Here is a 23,089-nt window from a genome sequence, read left to right on the forward strand (position 1 = left end):
GAGGACAGAGGACAGAGGACAGAGGACAGAGGACAGTGGACAGAGGACAGAGGAGAGTTGACAGAGGACAGAGGACAGAGGACAGAGGACAGAGGACAGAGGACAGAGGACATAGGACATAGGACAGAGGACAGAGGACAGTTGACAGTGGATAGAGGACAGAGGACAGAGGACAGAGGACAGTTGACAGAGGACAGTGGACAGTGGACAGAGGACAGAGGACAGAGGACAGAGGACAGTGGACATAGGACAGAGGACAGAGGACAGTTGACAGTGGATAGAGGACAGAGGACAGAGGACAGAGGACAGAGGACAGAGGACAGAGGACAGAGGACAGTTGACAGTTGACAGAGGACAGTGGACAGTGGACAGAGGACAGAGGACAGAGGGCAGAGGACAGAGGACAGAGGACAGAGGACAGAGGACAGAGCACGTAGCAGAAACATCTACCAGAGGAAAGTCTTCTGAATACTGCAGCTTCTCCTTGAGATGAACATGTTGTGTCAAGAAATAAAAAAATTCAAGTTCATTCAAACCAAAACTCGACAATCTTTTTATATTTAACTTCAAAGTGATCCACCCACTAACTAATATAAGTATATTCGACTTCAAATTAGTAGAATATACTTTGATTTGAAAGTAATTCTATCAAACTTAAATTGTAGTAGTAAAGTACCTTTGTTATCCAGGCCGACATAGTAGTGCGTGTTTTATTTAATACTTTCTTTAGTTGTGCAGCTCAAGCAGAACTCAGCTGCTCTCAGACCTGAACTCCTGAGATGCTCCACAGCTTCTCCACAGCTTCTCCAGCCTCTGGAGTTTCTGCAGACCTTCTCATTGGACCTCCGGGTATAAAGTCTGGAGAAAGTCCAGAGGAGCTGATCTGAGAACAGGGGAGAGGATCATCTGCTGGACTCACAGAGAGCGAGTGGGTTTGTTGATGAGGCTGCAAACATGTGACAAATGCACAAATGAATAAAACAAAAAAAGAAAGCTAATATCTCCGGAGTCGATGTTCTGTAAATGAAGTCACGTGATCTCTGCAGAGGAGTTCAAACGTTTTGTCCCGACTGAACGAGTCTGAGCAGAAAACCTCCGGCTGCTGCGTGAAAAACAAACTGAGGACAAGGTCTGCAACTAATTTCTCCAAATCTTAAGTTAAGTTAAGGTTTTTTCTTCTCTTTATAGAAGAGTGTGGTCTTCACTGTGAGATCTGGACTCATTGATTCCTTCAGATGAATAATGTCTCTCTCAGATGTTTCTGCTTGAGTTTAGATTTCCAGCTTCAGCTCGTCTTGCTTCTGTGTGCACGTGGAACTTCTTCCCTCAGATTAATCTTCAGCTGTCTCTCTTCTGCTTTTTGATTTGTCCGTCAAAATTACCCAACCAATAGAACGCCACAGATTTGTCGAATTATTGGCAAATAACTGATAATCAGGATTGTGCCTGAACCGCCTCTGTTGTCCCAAGATCAGGTTTTAGAAATGATATGAACATGATGTTTTCCTGTTCATGTAAATATCTAGTTTGCAGACCACCTACTGTTTTTACTATAAACATTAATACCAATTGTTCACTCTCTAGAAAAAGGAAGATGGTGATCATTTCACATTAACATATTTAAAATACTACAATAATAGCTATAATATTTCTAATCCTAACGAGTCTCTGAGGCCCAGAGTGGTTTTCAGCTCTGAACTCAGGGAACTTTGAATGTTCCTCATGGTTCTGTGGGGAGTGGTTGTGGAGTTTAACAGTAAGTTGATGTTGATCTTCATGTATATTATCTCTGGGTGTATTACTGTAACGTTCCAGCAGGGACCTGAGCCTCCTCTCTCTCTCTCTGGAGGTCGTCCTGGTTTCCAGAGCCGCGTGTTACAGTGAATCCGTGTCGCCTCTCTCCGATGAGCGAGCATTAATAACGCGTCCTTCTCCCCTTTCATCGCTGTAATCTCCAGTGATCTCGGGCCTCCCGCACTAAATTATTCGTACAGGGCCGTGAAAAGGCGGCGTCGGGTTCCTTTAAGAGGCAAATGAGCATCAACGTGCGAGGACGTCCCCAGCAACGGAAACGTTAAGTCACCACGGAGCAGGTCGAGGGCAGAGGGATCCACTGTGTGAGGAGAGGGGACGCGAGGGCCCACCAGCGCCATCACCGCCATCATGGAGGCAAAGCCTGCTGGGTAATTTATTCCTTTACTCCTTGTCTAATTGTTTACATTTGGCTTTTAGCGGCTCGGAGTGAAACAGTGAAGAGCTGGAGCTGGAGGCCCAGCAGGCGACTGAAGGAACCACGTGAACATTCATCTGAAATCCAGATTTTTAAAAATCAATCTCCTAAATGTGTCTGATCTCATCTCATCAGGACTCATTCATTATTTTCTCAGAAATCAAAAACATCTTTTATAACGTTCAAGCAAGTGGAAGAATCCCTGATGTGAGTTTAATGAGTTCTTCTCTGAGCTGGAGACACAACATCCTCCACCAGTTCCATGGAATCTGTCCTGTTGTCTGTTAGTTTGAGTCAACTCATGCAAAGAAAACTAACGGGGTGGAAACATAACCTCCATCACAAGCAGGATTATACTTTAACATTCTCCAAGTGGATCCTTCTGTATATTTAATTTTCCTTTCTCAAACCCAAAAAGGAAGAATATTACTTTGAGAACAAAGTTCTTCCACTCTTCCACCATCCTGAGACTATTCAGCTCTTCTGAAACCCGTTACTTTGCTTCATGCTCGGAAGCTTTGAAACTTCAGCTGCTTTCAGATCTGAACTGAACTCCAGAGAATCTCCAGACCTTCTCCAGAAGGGTTGTGACAACGTGAAGGTCAGAGTGAGAGACTCAGGTCTTTCTCTGGACCTTCTCCTGTCAGACGCTCAGTAGAAACTCTGGAGAACGACCCAATGAGTCAATGTGTGAACAGGAAGTTCTCGTAGCACAACAGGAAGTAATGCTTCATTCCAATTATGGGATTCTCCACTCGCACATTTAAGAACTCTGCGATGATTGGATCCAACCTGTGGATTCCGTGTTCTGTATGTGTGAACTCTTCAAAGACCGATTGGATCATCTCCATGTCTCGTCTTCTTCTAGCAGGTAAACGGAAAATGATAATCGCAGAGGAACAGTATCATCACTGGTTAGATATCGTGGGATGTGACGCACACTTCCTGGTTGTTTTTGAGTTGCAGCTCATAATCTTCATGTCCGACATCTCAAAGCAGCGACATGAGGCTCTCCTCCATCTTGGCTCGACTTCAGCCAATCACAGCCAAGCGGGGTCGACCTCTGTGAGGATGTGACGTCACCGAAGGTCAAAGTCAAACTCCACAATGTTTATTTGTTTAATTCTGGAATTAAAGCGACTCAAACGTCTGTATATGTCATGAGATATGAATCATATCTCACAAACCACTCAACTCACCAGCTTCACCCAAAGCACACGTGTGTTGTTCAGGGCCGGAGAAGGTGAAGTGTGGAAGATGGTGAGATTTTACATTTGATAAGTTCAATAAATCACAGATCATTTTGATCATTGGATAATTTTGATTTCACAGACATCCCCGGATGACGATCTCCGTCCTGGCAGCAACATTAGTAGAATCTCTTCCACTTTAGCAATTTATCTTCCAGTAAAAGCACATTTGTTAAGTTGCTACGATGCTTTTATTTTGAAAAGTTATAAACTTGGACTTGAAGATTGTCTTCAACATTTTAAATACAAAATGAAAAGTTGAATCGAGGATTTCTGGATCGAAAATTAACTTTCAACAACTAAACACTTAAAATGTGATATATTAGAAATATATACAAACAGCAGGAGCTTGACATTTTTTTTTATTTATTAAGAGAAATCAAATAATTTAATTGAAAATTTAAAGTATTCTGTAAATAAAATGTAAAAAATGTTTAATTGAAATGTATTTGACTCAAATTTACCTCAAAATACAAATCTTTTTAGTTTTCACAATTCACAGTTTTAAAATTTGCAACGAATTTAATTTGAGTTTTTTAGTTTATTAATGTGTTTCTCACCATACCATGTGTGTATGTGCGTGTGTGCGTGTGTGTGTGTGTGTGTGTGTGTGTGTGTGTGTGTGTGTGTGTGTGTGTGTGTGTGTGTGTGTGTGTGTGTACAGTGTCATTATTGTGTTTGGAAATAAAACAAAAAAGCAAATGAATAAAATAATTAGATGTTGTGTCTTTAAGATTTTTTTTTACTGATCTCTCTCTCTGTCCTTCTGTCTCTCTCTCTCTCTCTCTCTGTCCTTCTGTCCTTCTGTCTCTCTCTCTCTCTCTCTCTCTCTCTCTCTCTCTCCCTCTCTCTACTTCTCTCTCTCTCTCTCTCTCTCTGTGCAGATTCATTACCTCTCCTCCTCCTGCACAATGGGCATTTATCATCACCCCCGCGGTGTGTGTGTGTGACTGTGTGTCTGTGTGTGTGTGTGTGTGTGTGTGTTTGTGTGAGAGAGTGTGTGTGTGTGTGTTCAAATCCCTGCACCACGCTCGGACCGGCTCCACTCTCTCTCTCCATCTCTCTCTCTCCATCTCTCTCTCGGTGCCACGGACGCACCGGTGCTTATTGTAGCAGGAGCCCCAGAAATAGGGCCCCAGCTCGGCCGGAGGGAGCGGAGGGAGCCGGCGGTGCTGGAGGAGGTGGTGCTGGAGGAGGTGGAGGAGGTGGAGGAGGTGGAGGAGGAGGTGCTGTCCACTCGCACCCCCGTCCATCCGGGGCGGGTGCATGTGGTCCAGGGAGGGGGGGTGCACACAGCCTCGCTGCCCGCCTCTCCGCCTCCATCCTCCGCCTCCTCTCTCCCTCCGAGCCGCTGGAGCCGCGGAGCCTCAGAGCCGGAGGAGCCCGGGGAGGAGCAGGTGCTTCCCCGTCCGGCCCCGTCCGTCCTCCTGCAGGAGCAGGTGAGGAGGTGGCCTCGTCCGGATCTCCTCTCTCACTAAAGGAGCGGAGAAGGAGGACGGAGGACGGAGGACGGAGGGATGAGACCGAACAGGTGCAGATATGGCGGAGTTTTCATTCCCTGGATCTTTTTCCCCTGAGTTTTTGTCTGTGTGGTTTTTATGAATCGAGGATTTCTCTTTTCTCTTTATTCGTTTCTGGATTATTTCTGATAAATTGGACTGAGGCTCATTAACCGGATGAAGAAGAAGAAGCTGGAGGAGGAGAAACCTCCGCATGGAACTTCAATTATTATTATTATCAATTGTCATTATTACTAGTATTATTACTGTCATTATTACTGAGTCTCTAGCAGCTGATTGTCCAAACGCAATTCTTGTTAAATTTCAAATCCAATCCGAGAGTTGTGCATGGACATCTGTTGCTGGAGGCTCCTTCTCTCCTGACCTGCTCCTTCTCTCCTGACCTGCTCCTTCTCTCCTGACCTGCTCCTTCTCTCCTGACCTGCTCCTCCTCACCTGGATCCTCCTGGTTCTCTCATTCGATCCGTGGAGGTTCAGTGAGCTCCATGTGCCGGGCTGGAGTCTGGGGCCTTCACAGCTTCCCAGGGCCACGCTCCTGATCTTCCATCTGACTTATTTATCAAGTTACATTCTCTCAAAGTGAGGAAGTGAAGCAGAAACACTGACAAAAATAAAGGCAGGTAATTGAGTATTTTATAAGCTGGGACGTTATTACTTATTTTTCCTGAGTTGTTGGAGTGAAACTAATTTCCTGCTCAGCTCGTCTCTCTGGACTCGAGTCACAGGGAAGCTTTACTGTCGCTCCACCGCTGAGTCTTTGTTGCCTCCTTTTGTTAACGTTGTGGGGATTATCATTTGCATAATTCTTCAGGAATGTATCATTTTAATTTTGTTTAACAAACCGTGACCTTTTCCAAGCCCTTTATCCGTTTGATAAAAGCTGCCATTACAAGCCAATAAAGACGGGATTCGTTTGTACTCATTCTGCTGAATAATAAAGAATTCATCATCATTGGAAGCATCAGATTATTTTTCCTCCTCTTCACGTTTTTCTATTTTTCTCCCGTGTTTCATCTGAAATTTACAAATTTTTGATGTTTATTTTATCTGTAAAAAATTTAATTTTTGCAGGTTTTTTATTCTGGAAAAAAAGAAAATGTAAAGAAATCTTTTGTTTTTGTTCTAACATTATTCATCAGAAATCCTGGTGCAGAAACGTGTGGATTTGGTTTGGTTAAAGTTGTAAATTGTTTTGGAGAAAAATAGAATTTAAATCAAATAGTTAAACAGACAAAATATATATTTATACATCAATTAATTATGCTATTTCTCTTATAACTTTATAACATGAAACCATGTATTATTTTCAAATACACAGTATTGTCACCAATTGAAATAGGTTATCCAGAAATAATTGTTATCACAATTGGATTACTTTTTTAATTTATAAGTTGAAATCTATGTTGAAATTATTGGATTTATTATTTTTTATATTTCTATAATTTCCTTACAGACCAGGAGTAAATTCTCCTGCAGCAGGTGAAAACTGTGACATGACAGGAATGTGAGAACTGTTTCCAGCAGCAGATCCAAACCTCCAGTTTGACTCTGGCCTCCTCGGGGGGGGGGGGGGGGGGCTGTGGGTCTGGGGTCTGTTTGATTTTCACACCACAGCTTCACCGAGGCCGGGATGCGTCGGGTCTCCTCCGACTAATTTGCTGCTGTAATCTGCTCTCAGCGTGTGAGCATGAGGCTGTGGGAAGGAGCTCAGAGCCGTGGATTAAAAACTGTGTGTGTCTGTGTGTCTGTGTGTGTGTGTGTGTGTGTGTGTGTGTGTGTGTGTGTGTCTGTGTGTGTGTGTGAGTGTGTGTGTGTGTGTGTGTCAACAACCACCCAAGTTGGGCTGAAACACCACCAGTTGTGTGTTGACCAGGAGGAAATCATGATCCTTCACATCTGAGACTTTTTCTCTTGACTTCAAAAGTAGAAATGCTAAACGTCGTCTAACACAGATTAAAATCAGCAAAATTTTAACTGAAGTCTGGAACCAAGAATCTGAATTTAATAAATCGACTGTTTTTAAAACTTCAAGCTGCACAGACACAGAGTTCTGAGCTGTGGAACCTGTTCCTGTTAAACTTTAACAAATGAGTGTCTACTGGAAATCAATCCTCACTTGTTTTGCTTGAAGAAACTTGTGAAAAGTCCTAAAAATGATATTTAGTATTTTGGTCTCATACAAATATGTTTATCTGGAGTCATCTTGTTGGGGTCATGACCCCCGAGTTCAGAACCACTGAGATCTTTAGTTTGGTCATGATTTAAAATTAACTTTGAATTCATATTAAAAAGAAACCCTTTGGTTTTACTCAAACCTTAAGAACATATCAGATCTTTATCACGTGTGTTTATAAAGAGAGTGAACAGGACGAGAGGTGAATCCAGCTCCTTGCAGCAGATCCATGAGCAGCTGATGGAGCTTCACACTCTGGGTGACTTCAGGTGCACGTTCAGCTGAGTGAGGAATTGATCGCTATCGACAGTGATATTGATGACAAAGATATCTTGAGGAAACAATTAGGAGGGCAGTGTAATGATCAGACGGATCATTACGGCCGTTTAGCCTCGTGGCAGCTGCTGATGAGATATAGACTGATCGCTGCTGCAGCCGGTTCCATCCGGTTCAGAGTCTTCTGAGCTCAGACTGGTGGTTCTACATGTGACGTGAAGGTTCCTCCTGCTGGTTCTGATCATCATGTCGGTTTGTCAGGATTTTAAAAACCCTCCACAGGGTCACAAGGTCCAGAAGGAGCTCGTGGACGTAATCCAGGATCTAAATCTCTCAAACGTTTCTTCTTCTCTGTTTTAATGAGGCGTCGTTCATGAGTCAAAGCTCAGATCTGATTCATGCTGAAGATGAATGTGACGACAGACGTTAGAACAGAGAACGCTTCCTCTTCCGGGTCTCGGCCTCCATGTTGGACGAGCTGCTGCCGCCTGCTGCACCGGGTCACTCACTTCCTCCGTCAGGCCCCTCCCTCCTCCTCTATCTCCACAGTCACATGACCCAGGCAGTGTTATCAGTGACACACACACACACACACACACACACCGCCGCAGAGTAAAAGGCAGCGAGGACGGAGGTGGAGATGGAGGGAGGAGACCGGATGTGGGCGGAGGAGGCGGAGGAGGAGGAAGAGGAGGAGGAAGAGGAGGAAGAGGAGGTGTGGGAGCATCACGTGGGTGACGTCACATCACGACCTCCTTCCCAGCATCCCTCCCTCCCGTCTTACCATCACACACACACACACACACACACACACACACACACACACACACACACACACACACACACACACACACACACACACACACACACACACACACACACACACACACACACACACACACACACACACACACACACACACACACACTGTTGAAGGCTCGTCTCTGATCTGACTTCCTGTGACGCCGCGAGCTGATGTCTTTATTAGCAACAGGAGAAGAGGCCTTTTACATGTGCGTGTGCATGTGCGTGTGCGTGTGCGTGTGTGTGTGTGTGTGTGTGTGTGTGTGTGCATGTGCGTGTGTGTGTTTGCATGTGTTCGTCTGGACTCTACGCTGTCGGTGTTCTCAGGTGACCGTGGAGAGAGGCGGCTCACTGGGGCGAGCGAGGCAGAAACAGGTTCATGTTTTGGCGTTGGGGGGGGGGAGTTGGCGTGACTGCGGACGTCCGTGTGATGAAACGCCCCCCCGCCTCCCCCTGATTTTATCCCCACACCCCCTTTTCCCACCTCCACACACATAGACACGCCCCCTCTCCCAAATAACATCATCATCATCAGCCCGTCGTCTCCGGCGCTCTGCTGCAGAGAGGAGGGCAGGCGGCCATGTTGGGCCCTTAACACGCCACATCTGACAAATGGCTCCGACGCTCACACACACACACACACACACACACACACACACACACACACACACACACACACACACATATAATACTCCTTTTGGCCGTTTGTTCGTCCCGTCTCGTCACCGCCCGGAGACGCCGGGGACATCGGCGCTCGTCTCTGACCGCGCCGCCATCACCACTGCCACCTCCAACCCTCCCCCCCCCCCCTTCACTCTCTGTTGGTACCAAACAGCAGCTGTCCCCCCCACCACCACCACACACACACACACACACACTGCGCCACTGTTCAGCCCCAGCTGCAGACGCACAGCTGTGGTATAGCAGGCGGCGCTCTGACATCATCGTCCTCTCCCGGCCAATCATCTGCTTGGATTATTTTAAGCCACACTGTCCAGCCACAGGACGACAAAGATATTGAGAAGAGACGTTTTAAAAAATCTAGTTTTACAGTGTAAAGAGAAAGTGTGTGAAAATGTAGAAATGAAGAAAAATAGCAGAACACGTGAACGACTCAAAGACTCAGAGCAGATCAAAGTGTTTCGTGAGGACGAGCGTTCGACTGAAGAAGGAAACTGTCGGAGAGTAAACGCTCAGATATCATGTCGACGCCAAAATCTCCAAAACACTGTCTGCTGCCCCGAGAGGTCGAGAGGTCGAGAGGTCGACTCCTCCCCCGCCGCTGGTCGACGGCTCGGAGACGTCCTCCATCAGAACCAATCAGAACCGACTGATTCTAAATGAACTGAAGCTGGAGTCTGGATCCTGCATGTGGATCTGAACCTGTGAGGTCACTTCCTGCAGCCGGAGCCGGTTCAGGATCCGATTGAACTGAGCCGGTTCAGGATCCGATGGAACTGGATTTGAGTTCCCGAGCGTTGATCCGGTTCGAAAGCAGCTGCAGATCCTCGTCTCGTCAGCGTCATTAACATAAACTGTGGGAAAGGAATCGCTCATCAATCAGCAGCGTTGGGAAAGTGACCACAACACAGCAGGCCCTCAGGGGTCAGCTGGGGTGTGTGTGTGTGTGTGTGTGTTGTCATTAATCACTCCAGGTTTGAACAGAGTGAGAGGCGTCACCCTCCTCTTCTTCATCCTCCTCCTTCGCGGCCGGTGGCCTTCGCACCCCATCTGACCACCGCACAGAGGCCAAGGTCGAGCTGACCCCACCCCCCCCCCCCCCAAACCACACACACACACACACACACCGCCACCTCTTCTCCCATCAGCCCCCCCCCCATCCCCTCAGGAGTCACCCTTCACCCTCTCTCCTCGCCCCACATTCCCCCCGCCACGTCCCCTTTGTTCACCTGTTGTCCTGGAGACCCCACTGCCACTGAGACCCCCCCCCCCCTCCACTGTGTGTGTGTGTGTGTGTGTGTGTGTGTGTGTGTGTGTGTGTGTGTGTGTGTGTGTGTGTGTGTGTGTGTGTGTGTGTGGCCAGAGGTCAGAACAGACGCTAACAGATAATCCCACAGAACACGGGTCAGGCCATGACACCATGGAGGCCACTCAGTGACGACAAACACACACTCACACATTACACACTGTCACACAACACACACACACAGGTTTTTAACACAACCTTGGGAACCACACGAGTACAGGACGCCAGGAAATACTTCTAACGATAATGACGCAGCCCTTATGGTCACGTTCCTGCGTCTCAGAGCACACGCAGGGTTAGCATCGCTACTTCAGCTAGCATCGCTACATTGGCTAGCATCGCTAATTCCGGTAGCGGACAAACTTTGTTTCAGTATCGTTGCATCTTCGTTTATCCTAAATATGAGAAGAGCCGGTCTGGTCTAATTCAGGTGTTTATTTAGAAGCAATGAAAAGATATGAAAAGTTTACAGCAAAGCAATGGTCATAGATTTATATATAAAGACTAGATGTCTCGTTTGACGGAGCCGGACGTCCGCACACGGCGGCCATCTTGGTTCCGGGCAGCTCGCTCACCCATAACATTGTGTTGGTAGTGGTAAATAACCATAACTTGCTCAATTTCAACCGATTTTTAAACGATCTGGTTTGTTATAAACGTCAGAGATGTAGATATGACACTGCATAAATTCTTAATTTTTGTTTAGAAAATAACATAATTATTCATAATTTTTGCAGTGTCATATCTACATCTCTGACGTTTATAACAAACCAAACCATTTAAAAATCAGTTGAAAATTGAGCAAGTTACACAATGTTATGGGTGAGCGAGCTGCCCCCTAGCAAGATGGCCGCCATGTGGTGACATCCGGCTCTGTTAGCCGGCAACGCAGACGAGACATCTAGTGTTTATATATAAATCTATGGCAATGGGCACCCAAAGCACGATCCCATCGAACAGACGCCGGTTGTAATATTTCATAACAGAAGGTCGCACCTTCGATGATTATTGACCAACACTCGTTAGGATTGGTCCATAACGAGGGGAAGTCTTCCCTTGTTCTTCCTCGATGGAGCGCAGGTGTCGTACCTCCCTCTTGGCGTTGGAATCAGGAAGTGACGAGCAGCCGCTCCCACTCCTCCTCTGATGGTTTCTAGGCAAAATGTTCACTTCTTCACCAGCCTTGACTCGGCTGAGGCCTTGTGAGTCAGTGTTGTTGTTCATTGGAGTAAAGAATATTGTGTTCCTGCTCTATCGGCGGTTTGTTCTGTTTGTGTAAACATTCGAAACAACTAAACCAAAACAACGTCACTCTGACTTTCCACCAGAACCTGGAGCAGCTGCTTGAACTCTGTGTGATGTTGAATGAAGCTGAGGGAGTTACGCTTTAATACGAAACGTTAAGTATGAGAACAAGTTAGAGTACAGTGTGTTGTGTATTGACAACCTAACATTTTAAATCCCAACATCAGTGACGCTGTTTCGTGTTGAATTTGATTGTCGTGCTGTTGATGACATCACAGGAGCAGAATCGAGCCGTGTTGTGTTTTTTTTCTGTTGTGTTATTATGTTTGAAGAATCTGTCACCAGTTAGTTCAGTTGTGTTGGATTTGGCTTCAACAAAGTTTATCCCTGAATGGATCTGAGAGCTGACGAGAGGATGAAGAGTCGGGTTAGAAAACCACCGACTCCAACTGGATCAGATGCTCCTCCTCCTTCAGGGGACAGGTGCAGCAGACACAGACAGGAAGTGACGCGTTACCTCTGCTGCAGAGGTGTCATGGCGTCCTACGGAGAGGACGGAGAGGACGGAGAGGACGGAGAGGACGGAGGGGACGGAGGGGACGGAGAGGACGGAGAGGACGAGCTGGGGGACGCCAGTCGCTGCTCAGGCTCGTCCTCTCCGTCCTGCCGGGGGACGGAGAGGACGGAGGGGACGGAGAGGACGGAGAGGACGGAGGGGACGGAGGGGACGGAGAGGACGGAGAGGACGGAGGGGACGGAGAGGACGGACAGCTGCAGGAATGTGGAGACGGAGCCGGGCTCGTCCCAAATGACTGCACACACAAAAAAGGATTTAAGTCTTTGTCACAATTGTCCCCTCACACTTTGGCCGGCAAGGGAAAACAGCACAAGACTCCCTCAAACCAAACGCCCCCCCCACCCACCCACCACTAGCCCTGACCCACCCCCTCATTGTACCCCCCCCTCCTCCTCCGCCCCCCCTCTCCTGACCCCGGCCGCCTGCATAAAAGACCCATCAGAAGTATCGCTGGCTGCATTTACAAGTGAAAGAGGCCCAATAATGGAGCGGTTAGGGAGAAGAATGAGGAGACAGAGGGGCACTCACAGATGTGGAGCTGGGTGGGGGGGGGGAGGAGAGGAGGAAGGAGCAGCGTCCCATTGTTGCCCCCCCCCCTCCCCCTCCCTGCCTCCGATGGAGGAGGGCAAGAAGGGAGGGAGGGCCTGGAAGGAGCAAGGAGGTAGAACATAGGAAAGTAGGTGAAAGTGGCTTCGTCAACCTGAGAGGAAGAGGAGAGGAAGAGGAAGAGGAAGAGGAAGAGGAAGAGGAAGAGGAAGAGGAAGAGGAAGAGGAGAGGGAGAGGGAGAGGAAGAGGAAGAGGAAGAGGAAGAGGAAGAGGAAGAGGAAGAGGAAGAGGAAGAGGAGAGGAAAAGGAGAGGAAGAGGAGAGGAAGGAGGGAAGGAAGTAAGAGGAAGGAGAGAAACAAGAGGAAGAAGAGGAAGAGGAGGAAGAGGAGAGGAAGAGGGATGAAGGAGGGAAGGAAGGAAGAGGAAAGATAGAAACAAGAGGAAGAAGACGAAGAGGAGGAAGAGGAAAAGGAGAGGAAGAGGGATGAAGGAGGGAAGGAAGTAAGAGGAAAGATAGAAACAAGAGGAAGAAGACGAAGAGGAGGAAGAGGAAAAGGAGAGGAAGAGGGATGAAGGAGGGAAGGAAGTAAGAGGAAAGATAGAAACAAGAGGAAGAAGACGAAGAGGAGGAAGAGGAAAAGGAGAGGAAGAGGGATGAAGGAGGGAAGGAAGTCAGAGGAAGGAGAGAAACAAGATGAAGAAGAGGAAGAGGAGGAAGAGGAAGAGGAGAGGAAGAGGGATGAAGGAGGGAAGGAAGTAAGAGGAAGGAGAGAAACAAGAGGAAGAAGAGGAAGAGGAGGAAGAGGAAGAGGAGAGGAAGAGGGATGAAGGAGGGAAGGAAGTCAGAGGAAGGAGAGAAACAAGAGGAAGAAGAGGAAGAGGAGGAAGAGGAAGAGGAGAGGAAGAGGGATGAAGGAGGGAAGGAAGTAAGAGGAAGGAGAGAAACAAGATGAAGAAGAGGAAGAGGAGGAAGAGGAAGAGGAAGAGGAAGAGGAAGAGGAAGAGGAAGAGGAGAGGAAGAGGGATGAAGGAGGGAAGGAAGTAAGAGGAAGGAGAGAAACAATAGGAAGAAGAGGAAGAGGAGGAAGAGGAAGAGGAGAGGAAGAGGGATGAACGAGGGAAGGAAGTAAGAGGAAGGAGAGAAACAAGATGAAGAAGAGGAAGAGGAGGAAGAGGAAGAGGAGAGAGGAGAGGAAGAGGGATGAAGGAGGGAAGGAAGTAAGAGGAAGGAGAGAAACAAGATGAAGAAGAGGAAGAGGAGGAAGAGGAAGAGGAGAGGAAGAGGGATGAAGGAGGGAAGGAAGTCAGAGGAAGGAGAGAAACAAGAGGAAGAAGAGGAAGAGGAGGAAGAGGAAGAGGAAGAGGAGAGGAAGAGGGATGAAGGAGGGAAGGAAGTAAGAGGAAGGAGAGAAACAAGATGAAGAAGAGGAAGAGGAGGAAGAGGAAGAGGAAGAGGAGGAAGACTAGGGAAAAGGAAAGTGGAAGAAGTGGACCAGAGCTGACAGCTGGACCTTTCTGCAGGGAGCGTGTGAAAATAGGCTCAGAGGTCAGAAGAGCGTGTGTGTGTGTGTGTGTGTGTGTGTGTGTGTGTGTGTGTGTGTGTGTGTGTGTGTGTGTGTGTGTGTGTGTGTGTGTGTGTGTGTGTGTGTGTGAGTGTGTGTTGTCCAGAAGGATGCAGATTGCGATGCAGCAGCTGGGGTGAAGAGGCCTCTGAGCTGACCTTCGCTCCCCTCCTCTTCCTCACAGCGCCTGACTGAGCGGCGCTGGAGTAATGAAGTCATCACGGTGGGATCGTGGTGAGATGTGGCGTGTGTGTGTAAATATAAACACATGTGTGTGTGTGTGTGTGTGTGTAGGAGGACGTGGGGCGCCATGAACCAACAAAGGGTTTGTGAGTGGGACAGGAAGTCGTCACGAGTCCAAAGCTTCAGACATGAACTCTGAGTTCTATCTGGACGGGAGTTTCCAGTTGAATCTTCATTTCTTTATAAAATCAACATCCTGGTATGTTTACACCGAAAAGTTTTTTAATTTCGTTTTTATTTAACACTTTGAACTCATCCTGCGTCCAATCAGAAAGCTTCCTCCCCATGAATATCATTGATAAAGTTTTCACATCATGAATTGAGTCAAGAATAAAGTCAAACTCTTCTTATTGACATCTCTTACACCAAATACTCAATGACCTAATTTAGTTGTTTGTATTGACATTGAACACTGACCTTTTTATTTTATTTTATTTTATTTATTTATTTTTGGGGAGGGAGGCACTTTGTCCTTTGTTGTCCTTTGTTATGTCTCTATACTGTTGGTATACTGATATGTTAGTTTGTACACATTACGTATGAAACTGAAAATAAAATGTTTAAAAGTCAAATGAAATCAGAGGAATGTATTTTTTTATTTTGTGCAAAATGTCGAGATTCGTTTCTTCATAATGTAGAGAATTATAATTTTGTGAATGAAGTTAAAATACGTTTGATCTTTCCAGTTTAAAACAACCTTTACAACACAGATCTTCACACTCTGATCTGAAGGAGATGGAAATTAACTTTTCACTGATTCATCCACACAGGATATTCTCCAGAGGCCGCATTTCGACTTTATTCTCAAAATGCTGAATCTAATATTCTATATATCTAATAATATTTTATTGTTTTATGTAGAATATGTTCCCTCTGCTGCGGCAACATGAGAAACATCCTCACACCCAATGTTCCTACAAGAGTAAAGATTGACAGAGTCTCTCCCACTCACAGAATCCTGAAGCCCTCTGACACCTGTTCATATCCGATGGAGAAACCATTCATTTCCTGTCGGTGCAGATAGTGAAGCTGCGTCTCCGTCAGAGATCAGATCTCCTCTACTTCCTGTTCGCAGCCACAGGAAGTGACACACTCAGGAGCAGGGATTCAAACCAACACCACAACACAACAGGAGACACCTTTTCAATGCTGGATACAGACGACAGGACCAGTTTGAGAGTATAGGTTAAGTACTGGTTGTACAAGTACTGGTTGTAATTCCTTCCATTTTATCACAGAATCAAGGTTATTTTTATATTTTTTATTTCATTTGGAAAAGTTAAAGATCAAAAAAGTAAACACTGGAACACAAACAAGCTTGAAAATTATTATATATTAAAAATTCTGCGTCTGTTGCTTAACAAAACTGATTTGTCATTTATTGTTATAGGTTAAAGATTTGAATTTCCACTGATAACAGAACTGAAGTAAGTCAATTAATGAATAAATAATAAATATGAGAGAGTAGTTTGTTAATTACATGTGTTTTTTTATTGCAAAACTTTCTGCTTCAGTCATTCATACAGTCACAATTTAATGCAGTCAATAACAGTTCACACCTGTTAATAAGTTGTAATAACAAAGTAAACTTCATGACTCAAAGTGTTGGTCCTGGCTCCAGAGGCCTCCAGGTTCTAAAGTGCAGTTCTAGTGTTGTCACTGTTTACAACACATTTACATTAGAAATATCAAAACTGTCATTTAAATGAAATAAAAACCACTGAGCTGCAGCTCGTCTTCCTCGCTCGGTAAAAGTAAGTCTCTACTGCCTCCTGGTGGTTAAAGTGCACATGTGCACCCAGATTGGAGCCTGAAGTCAAGTCCACCAGCTTCTTCCTTTAGTTGGTAGAAATAGTTTTCTCTTAAAGTATCACCTAAGTTTTACTTGACTTATTTTTCATCCCCCAAAAAACTCCTGAATGGGAAAATCCTTAAGTTTCAAAAATACGATTTATTATTTCTAAAAGTTCTTAATTTCTTGCTTTAAGGTAAAATAGTTATCCTGAATTTCCTGAATCTGACAGGAAGTGACACAGACTTAACTTTACATCTCTTTTTAAAATGAATCATGATTTTTTTTCTCTCCATATTTTTTGTTTCTCTGTTGAAAAGCTGTAAGTTTGTTCCATCGTAGAGGCGAACATTCCAACATTCAAACATTCTTGAATATTAAACAACAAACTGAGTCTTTCACTGGTGCACGAAGGAGTTCTCACTAAATCAAATTTTCAAACGTTAAAAAGTCTTTATGGACATTTTTTTCACTCTCTCTTTTTCTAAAAACTATGAAGACAAAGCAGAAACTGCATCTGAGATAAAATAGACCGAGCCCCTTTCTTTTGCTGTTGGATGCCAACAGATGAGCAAGGCACTAAGACGTCCAGCAGCTGAAACACGTGTCTCCTGTGATCTGATCCAACTTCCTCCTCTATATGTTAATTATCACTGAGGTCATTTCTGTTCATTAATTTACTCATTTGAAGTGTTGATATGGTGTCGCTGGCCACAGATAAGTGTCCTTGTGATTCTAGCAGAGACGTCAGCTGACCCGAGTGTCCTGAGGGATCGGAACTCACGTGGGGTCATGTGATCAGATCCCTCAGGACGCAGGTGAAGACCAGGTCTCACTGGGGTCAGCGTGTGAAAGGAGGACGTGTCTGGGAGAAGATTATTCATTTTTCAGTCTCGCTTCAGAAATCTGACACCAGGAAACCAACTGCATCACCGAGAGGAAGGGGGGGGGGGGGTTGGGTTTGAGGTAGAGACTGAGACGTGTCCCGGGTTCAGACTCAGGGAACAAGCTCTCCTGTTTGGTTGAAGCGCAGAGGGCATCATCTGACCTCTGACCTCCACGTGGCAGAAACTCATTCAGGCAAACGTGAAGTTCTGTGTTTCACCTCAGGGGGCGTTTCCCTGTCTGTCCTTAAAAAATAGAGTCAGCACCCCCCCCCCCGGCTCACAGGAAGATGTTGATCTTGGCGGAGACGGCCTTGCAGCCGGTGGTGGAGAAGTACTGTCCCGGAGCCGGAGTGTAAACCATGTCGCCCCCTACTGCCTCCACCACGTCACTGCGGCCACACCGGCCCTGCTGGCAGAGCTGCGAGCGGGCGCAGCGCTCGATGTGGCGCCGGCTCAGCGGCAGGAAGGGGACGAAGCGAGTGATGAGCTTCTGCTGGATGATGCTGGAGTGGAAGAAGCCGCCTGGAGGAAGAAACTCAGAGTTAATGTCACAGCAGTGATCCAGCAAATCCACTAGAGGCTGTTTCATCACTGAGCAGAGTTACACAGATTATTATGGTCCATTGGTTAATGAATATGAATGTTAATGTTCTGTTCTATTGACTGGGAGGTTATTTTCCCGCAGATTCTTAGGAATTTCCATCAGTTCATCTTTGAGTCCGACTGGTCAAACTGGGAAGAAATTCCTCAACAGCAGACTTGAGATACAAAGTGAAGATCTGCAGCTGCACAAAGATCTGTTCACCTGTTTATTCAAAGTTTAGTCATATTCAAAGTTTAACATCAAGACACAGAATTCTTCTTTGTTGTGTGGAGGGATCGAGACGTGTGCGACTCACTTGAGGTGTCGTTGTAGACCGACTGTGCGATGGCGTCCTGCAGGTCGGACAACCTGATCTCCTCTCGGTCCCGACCAGCCTCTCGGTTCTCCACACTCACTTTGTTTATCACCTCCTCTCCTGTGGTGCTGCAGGGGAAACACACAGATTATTATATCAAACTCATATATATATAAGATCTATTTTCTCACAGTGAAGACTCCAGTGATACATGTATAGACTGTGTGTGTGTGTGTGTGTGTGTGTGTGTGTGTGTGTGTGTGTGTGTGTGTGTGTGTATATCGGCTTTGTACCTGATGAAGATGTAGATGGCCTTGCGGTAATTGGTGCGGAACACGACGTGAGAAGGACCGAGGAACGGCTCCAGGACGTCGATGAGGCCTGGAGGCATCTTCTCCATCTCGTCGAAAAGGAAGATGGAGCGCCCGCACTCCGTCAGGTTCCCCTGGACCCAGAGCTTCAACTCCTCCTACAAACCAGAGTGGGGGGACATGTCGTTCAGACCACATCTCCAAACCATGCTAATACCTGGAGAATCTGTCTATCCAGCAAACTGTACTTTCTCCATGTTAGCATATCTTTGGCATATGAGTGAATCCTCGTTTTTAACAGATCTCAACACGTTTCCTGCTGAAGCTTTCACACTAGGGCTGAACGATTAATTGCATTTGCGATAAAATGGCGATATGATAAAACGCGATTTCCTAATCGCAACGTGCGCGATCATAACAGTGCGAACGAGAGTAGGGCACCGGGCTGCTGTCAACAAAACTCTGCTGATCCACAGGATAGCGGCCTGTGGCCTGTGCATTTCTCCGTTTTTGATTTATAACTTTATTTACTTTGATTTTACAAAATATTTTTAAGTATTTTTAAGTTTTTAAGTATAGTAGAGGCAAATTCTATGTTTCAGTTGTGTGAAATGTTACTGACTTGGGAGCAGTAAGACACCTATAATTTTAAAGAATATTTGACACTAAATGTATCTAATATTGTGTTGGTCATATTTAAATCATTCATTATGTTTTGTTGGGGAAAAAAAAGAGGATGAAATAAAAAAATCGTATATTAAATCGCGATCGCAATATTGGGGGGAAAAATCGCAATTAGATTATTTCCCCAAATCGTTCAGCCCTATTTCACACTTCGTCTGGCTCAGACCTTCAGACTCAGACCTTCAGACTCAGACCTTCAGACTCAGACCTTCAGACTCAGACCTTCAGGCTCAGACCTTCAGACTCAGACCTTCAGGCTCAGACCTTCAGGCTCAGACCTTCAGACTCAGACCTTCAGACTCAGACCTTCAGGCTCAGACCTTCAGGCTCAGACCTTCAGACTCAGACCTTCAGGCTCAGACCTTCAGGCTCAGACCTTCAGGCTCAGACCTTCAGGCTCAGACCTTCAGGCTCAGACCTTCAGACTCAGACCTTCAGGCTCAGACCTTCAGGCTCAGACCTTCAGACTCAGACCTTCAGGCTCAGACCTTCAGGCTCAGACCTTCAGGCTCAGACCTTCAGACTCAGACCTTCAGACTCATCCCTCACTCACCCTGTACTCATTGACCCGCTGAGGCATTGGGAAGTGCAGCGTGGGAACAAACTGGTGGACGAATGGGCTGCTCATAGCTGAGCCGTACAGATGAGTTCCCAGCATGGAGCTGACCAGAGTCTTGCCCGTCCCAGAGGAGCCGTGGAAGGACAGCACCAGGGGGCGGTCTGGGCTTTTATTCTGGAGGAAACTGGCCACCGCCTCCGAGACGATGTCCTGGGCCAGGTGCTGTCCGTAGACATTCTTGTAGAGGTCCCACTCCAAGTCTGGTCGTAGGGGAATAAAAGACACGTGTGAAGTTAATGTTAACACATAATACTCAACAGCTGAGTGGTGACAACACAATGTTAAAATCATTCAAGGAGCAAGGAACAAACACCAACTAAAAACAATGAAGAACTACTCAGATTTCACTCAGTTTCTGGGGCAACATGCGACTATAAAGAAATAAATAATCACATATCTAAATAAATGGAAAAAAAAACAAAGTTTGCTATGGAGAAAGGCTATTTATTTATTTCTAGATGAACTTATTGATTTCTTCTCTTCCTGCAAAGCTCCTGAGTAACTGACCTGATCACCACTGTAAACAAAGAGTTAAACACACCCACCTAATTAACATACAGACACAGAAATATAGAGTTTTTAAATTAATGTAGAAATACAGAAATTAATAAACGAGTAAATGTAGAATTGTGTAAATAAATGTCAAAATTAATAAATATAGATATACACAGATAAATAATGAATGTTTAAATATGTAACTGTAGAGCTACAGAAAAGAATTGTCATTGCAAACTGTATTTACTTCTACATTTACGAATTACTTCACATTCGGGAACCTTGTTTGGTAAGTTTGTTGTTCTAAATATCAGTGACCGCACTTTGGCCAATCAGATTGCAGCTAGGGCAAGTGGACCCGCCCCCGCAGCTAGCATAGCATGTTAGCTGTTGAGTAAGAATCTGTCTCTTTCTGGACTCGGTGACAAACATGTCGGTGAGTGAACTCTTCCTGCGCATGAAACAAACTAATCAGCCACGTTTGAGTTTCTGTTCACTGAACAAACGAACTTTAATCCTGTGTGAGCAGCTAGCAGGCTAACAGGAAGTCATGCAGGCTAGCTAGCAGGCTAACAGGAAGTCATTCGGGTTAGCTAACAGGCTAACAGGAAGTCATGCAGGCTAGCTAGCAGGCTAACAGGAAGTCCGGCAGGCTGCAGGCTAGCTAGCAGGCTAACAGGAAGTCATTTGGGTTAGCTAGCAGGCTAACAGAAAGTCATTCGGGTTAGCTAGCAGGCTAACAGGAAGTCATTCAGGTTAGCTAGCAGGCTAACAGGAAGTCATTCAGGTTAGCTAGCAGGCTAACCGGAAGTCATGCAAGCTAGCTAGCAGGTTAACAGGAAGTCGTTCGGGTTAGCTATCCGGCTCACAGGAAGTCATGCAGGCTAGCTAGCAGGCTAACAGGAAGTCAGTGGGGTTAGCTAGTCGTACCTCTGATTCGCGGTCTGAAGTCGCAGTCGCAGCTTTCTGAAATGGCGCAGTAGAGTTTCTGGAACACTGCGCACACCGGGTTGCAGAGGAACAGAAACAGCGCGCAGCGGACGAGCACCATGTTGGACTTGCCCCAGCGACCACCGCTCAGTTTGTAGTTCCTTCTTCTTCCCGGAAGCCGTGGAGAAACATGGAGCAGTGTGAGGAGGGGGACTACATTTCCCATGAGGCACCTGGAGTCTGGTGCACCGGTTAGGACACGTTGGAGGCTCACAGGTCAGAGTGACGCAGGTTCCGGATGTGGTCGCTCGGTGGCAGACTCGGTCGCTGATTCGTTGTTTTCACAATTAAAAACACTATAAATTGAAGTTATGAACATGAATAAAAACACACCACGAGTTAATATGATGTGTTTACATCAACATCACATTAAGACAACAATATAAATCATATGGGTAAAGAAATAAATATAGCAGTACTATTATCTATAATCATGAACAGGATGATATATTTCATTTATTCCTCCTTAAAAGCAAAGACAATGAACATATTGAATAATTTTATTTTTCAGTATACAAAGGAATCAAAGGAAAATATGGTTATTATAGGAATAATAAACAAAATTACAATGTCTACAATTTCTAGGGCTGTGAAGCAGCACTGAACGGGCCCGAGCACATGCATTTTGAAGCGCTGAACGCGTTTTCTTTGCAGATTGTGAAGCGTGTTTGTAGTGCAATCGTAGCTTGATTCTTAGAGATGATATCGTCTTTCTATGACATGATTTACTCTAGTCCCTGAGAGAGAGCTCTGATATGTTCCCTCTCCATCCTTGGCATCATCCCCCCTGCATCTGCGGACGCTTTCTGTAGCCGATCTAGTTTTTTCAATGCTCGCAAGATCTGGGCTTTCTCCTTATTGAATTCTTCCTTGAGTCTGCCGCGAGCGTCTCTGTCTTTCTGGCTCTGCCTTCGAGCGAGCTGACTCTCATGTAGAGCGTCCTCGAGGTGACCTTTCAACTCATTGTTCTCAGAGGCCAGTTGGCTATTTTCCAGGATCAGATTGTAAGATTCTGTTTCCTTCTGCTGCATGAAGATGGCAGCCTTATCAGAGGACTCTAGAGCATCCTCGAGTTCACCTTGTAGCCTCTTGTTCTCAGAAGCCAATTTGTGATTTTTCTGAGTGAGCTGGTCCAGTTTATCTTTGTCCTTCTTCTGCTTGGAGATACCAGCCTGATGAGCAAGCTCTGTCTCACGTAGAGCCTCCTCAAGTTCACCTTGTAGCGTCTTGTTCTCAGAAGTAAGTTGGTGGTTTTCCTGAGACCTCTGGTCCAGCTTATGGGTGTCATCATGCTGCTTGGAGATGAGAGCCTGATGAGCAAGGTGTTTCTCATGCAGAGCATCCTCAAGTTCACCTTGTAGCGTCTTGTTTTCAGAAGCCAGTTGGAGATTTTTCTGAGTCAGCTGGTCCAGTTTATATGTGTCGTCTTGGTGCTGGGAGATGACAGCCCGATGAGCAAGGTCTTTCCCATGTAGAGCATCCTCAACTACATCTTGTAGCTCTTTGTTCTCATAAGCCAGTTGGTGATTTTCCAGAATCAGCAGGTTCAGTTCCTCCTGCTGCTGGGAGATGGCCTCCTGATGAGCACTGCCATTCTCCCGTAGAGCATCGTAAAGTTCATCTTGTAGCATCTGGATCTCAGAAGCCAAGTGATGGTTGTCCTGAGTCAGCTGGTCCAGTTTATCTTTGTCCTTATGCTGCTGGGAGATGCCAGCCGGATGAGCAAGGTCTTTCTCACGTAGAGCATCGTCAAGTTCACCTCGTAGCTTCTGGTTTTCAAAGGCCAATTTGTGATTCTTCTGAGTCAGCTGGTCCAGTTTATCTGTGACCTGATGCTGCTTGGAGGCCGCCGGATGAGTGCGGCCTTTCTCACGTAGAGCATCCTCCAGTTCATCTTGTAGCTCCTTGTACTCAGAAGCCAGTTGGTGGTTTTCCTGAGTCAGCTGATCCAGTTCCTCCTGCTGCTTGGAGATGACAGCCTGATGAGCAAGGTCCTT

The 23,089-nt window shown here is 46.0% G+C and overlaps 1 protein-coding gene across 1 annotated transcript; it reads right to left on the reverse strand.

The window, feature by feature from the left end:
* Positions 1-17,364: 17,364 nt before the first annotated feature.
* On the reverse strand, positions 17,365-21,171 carry tor2a (torsin family 2, member A). Its single transcript, XM_061071563.1, has 5 exons — positions 21,033-21,171; positions 19,542-19,807; positions 18,287-18,462; positions 17,994-18,121; positions 17,365-17,616 (listed from the first exon to the last, which is right to left on the reverse strand). Exons 1-5 carry the CDS (start codon positions 21,151-21,153, stop codon positions 17,372-17,374), a joined length of 936 nt encoding a protein of 311 aa, XP_060927546.1. The 5' UTR covers positions 21,154-21,171; the 3' UTR covers positions 17,365-17,371.
* Positions 21,172-23,089: the final 1,918 nt, after the last annotated feature.

The sequence above is a fragment of the Limanda limanda genome, chromosome 5, assembly GCF_963576545.1.
Source record: "Limanda limanda chromosome 5, fLimLim1.1, whole genome shotgun sequence".
Taxonomy (NCBI): domain Eukaryota; kingdom Metazoa; phylum Chordata; class Actinopteri; order Pleuronectiformes; family Pleuronectidae; genus Limanda; species Limanda limanda.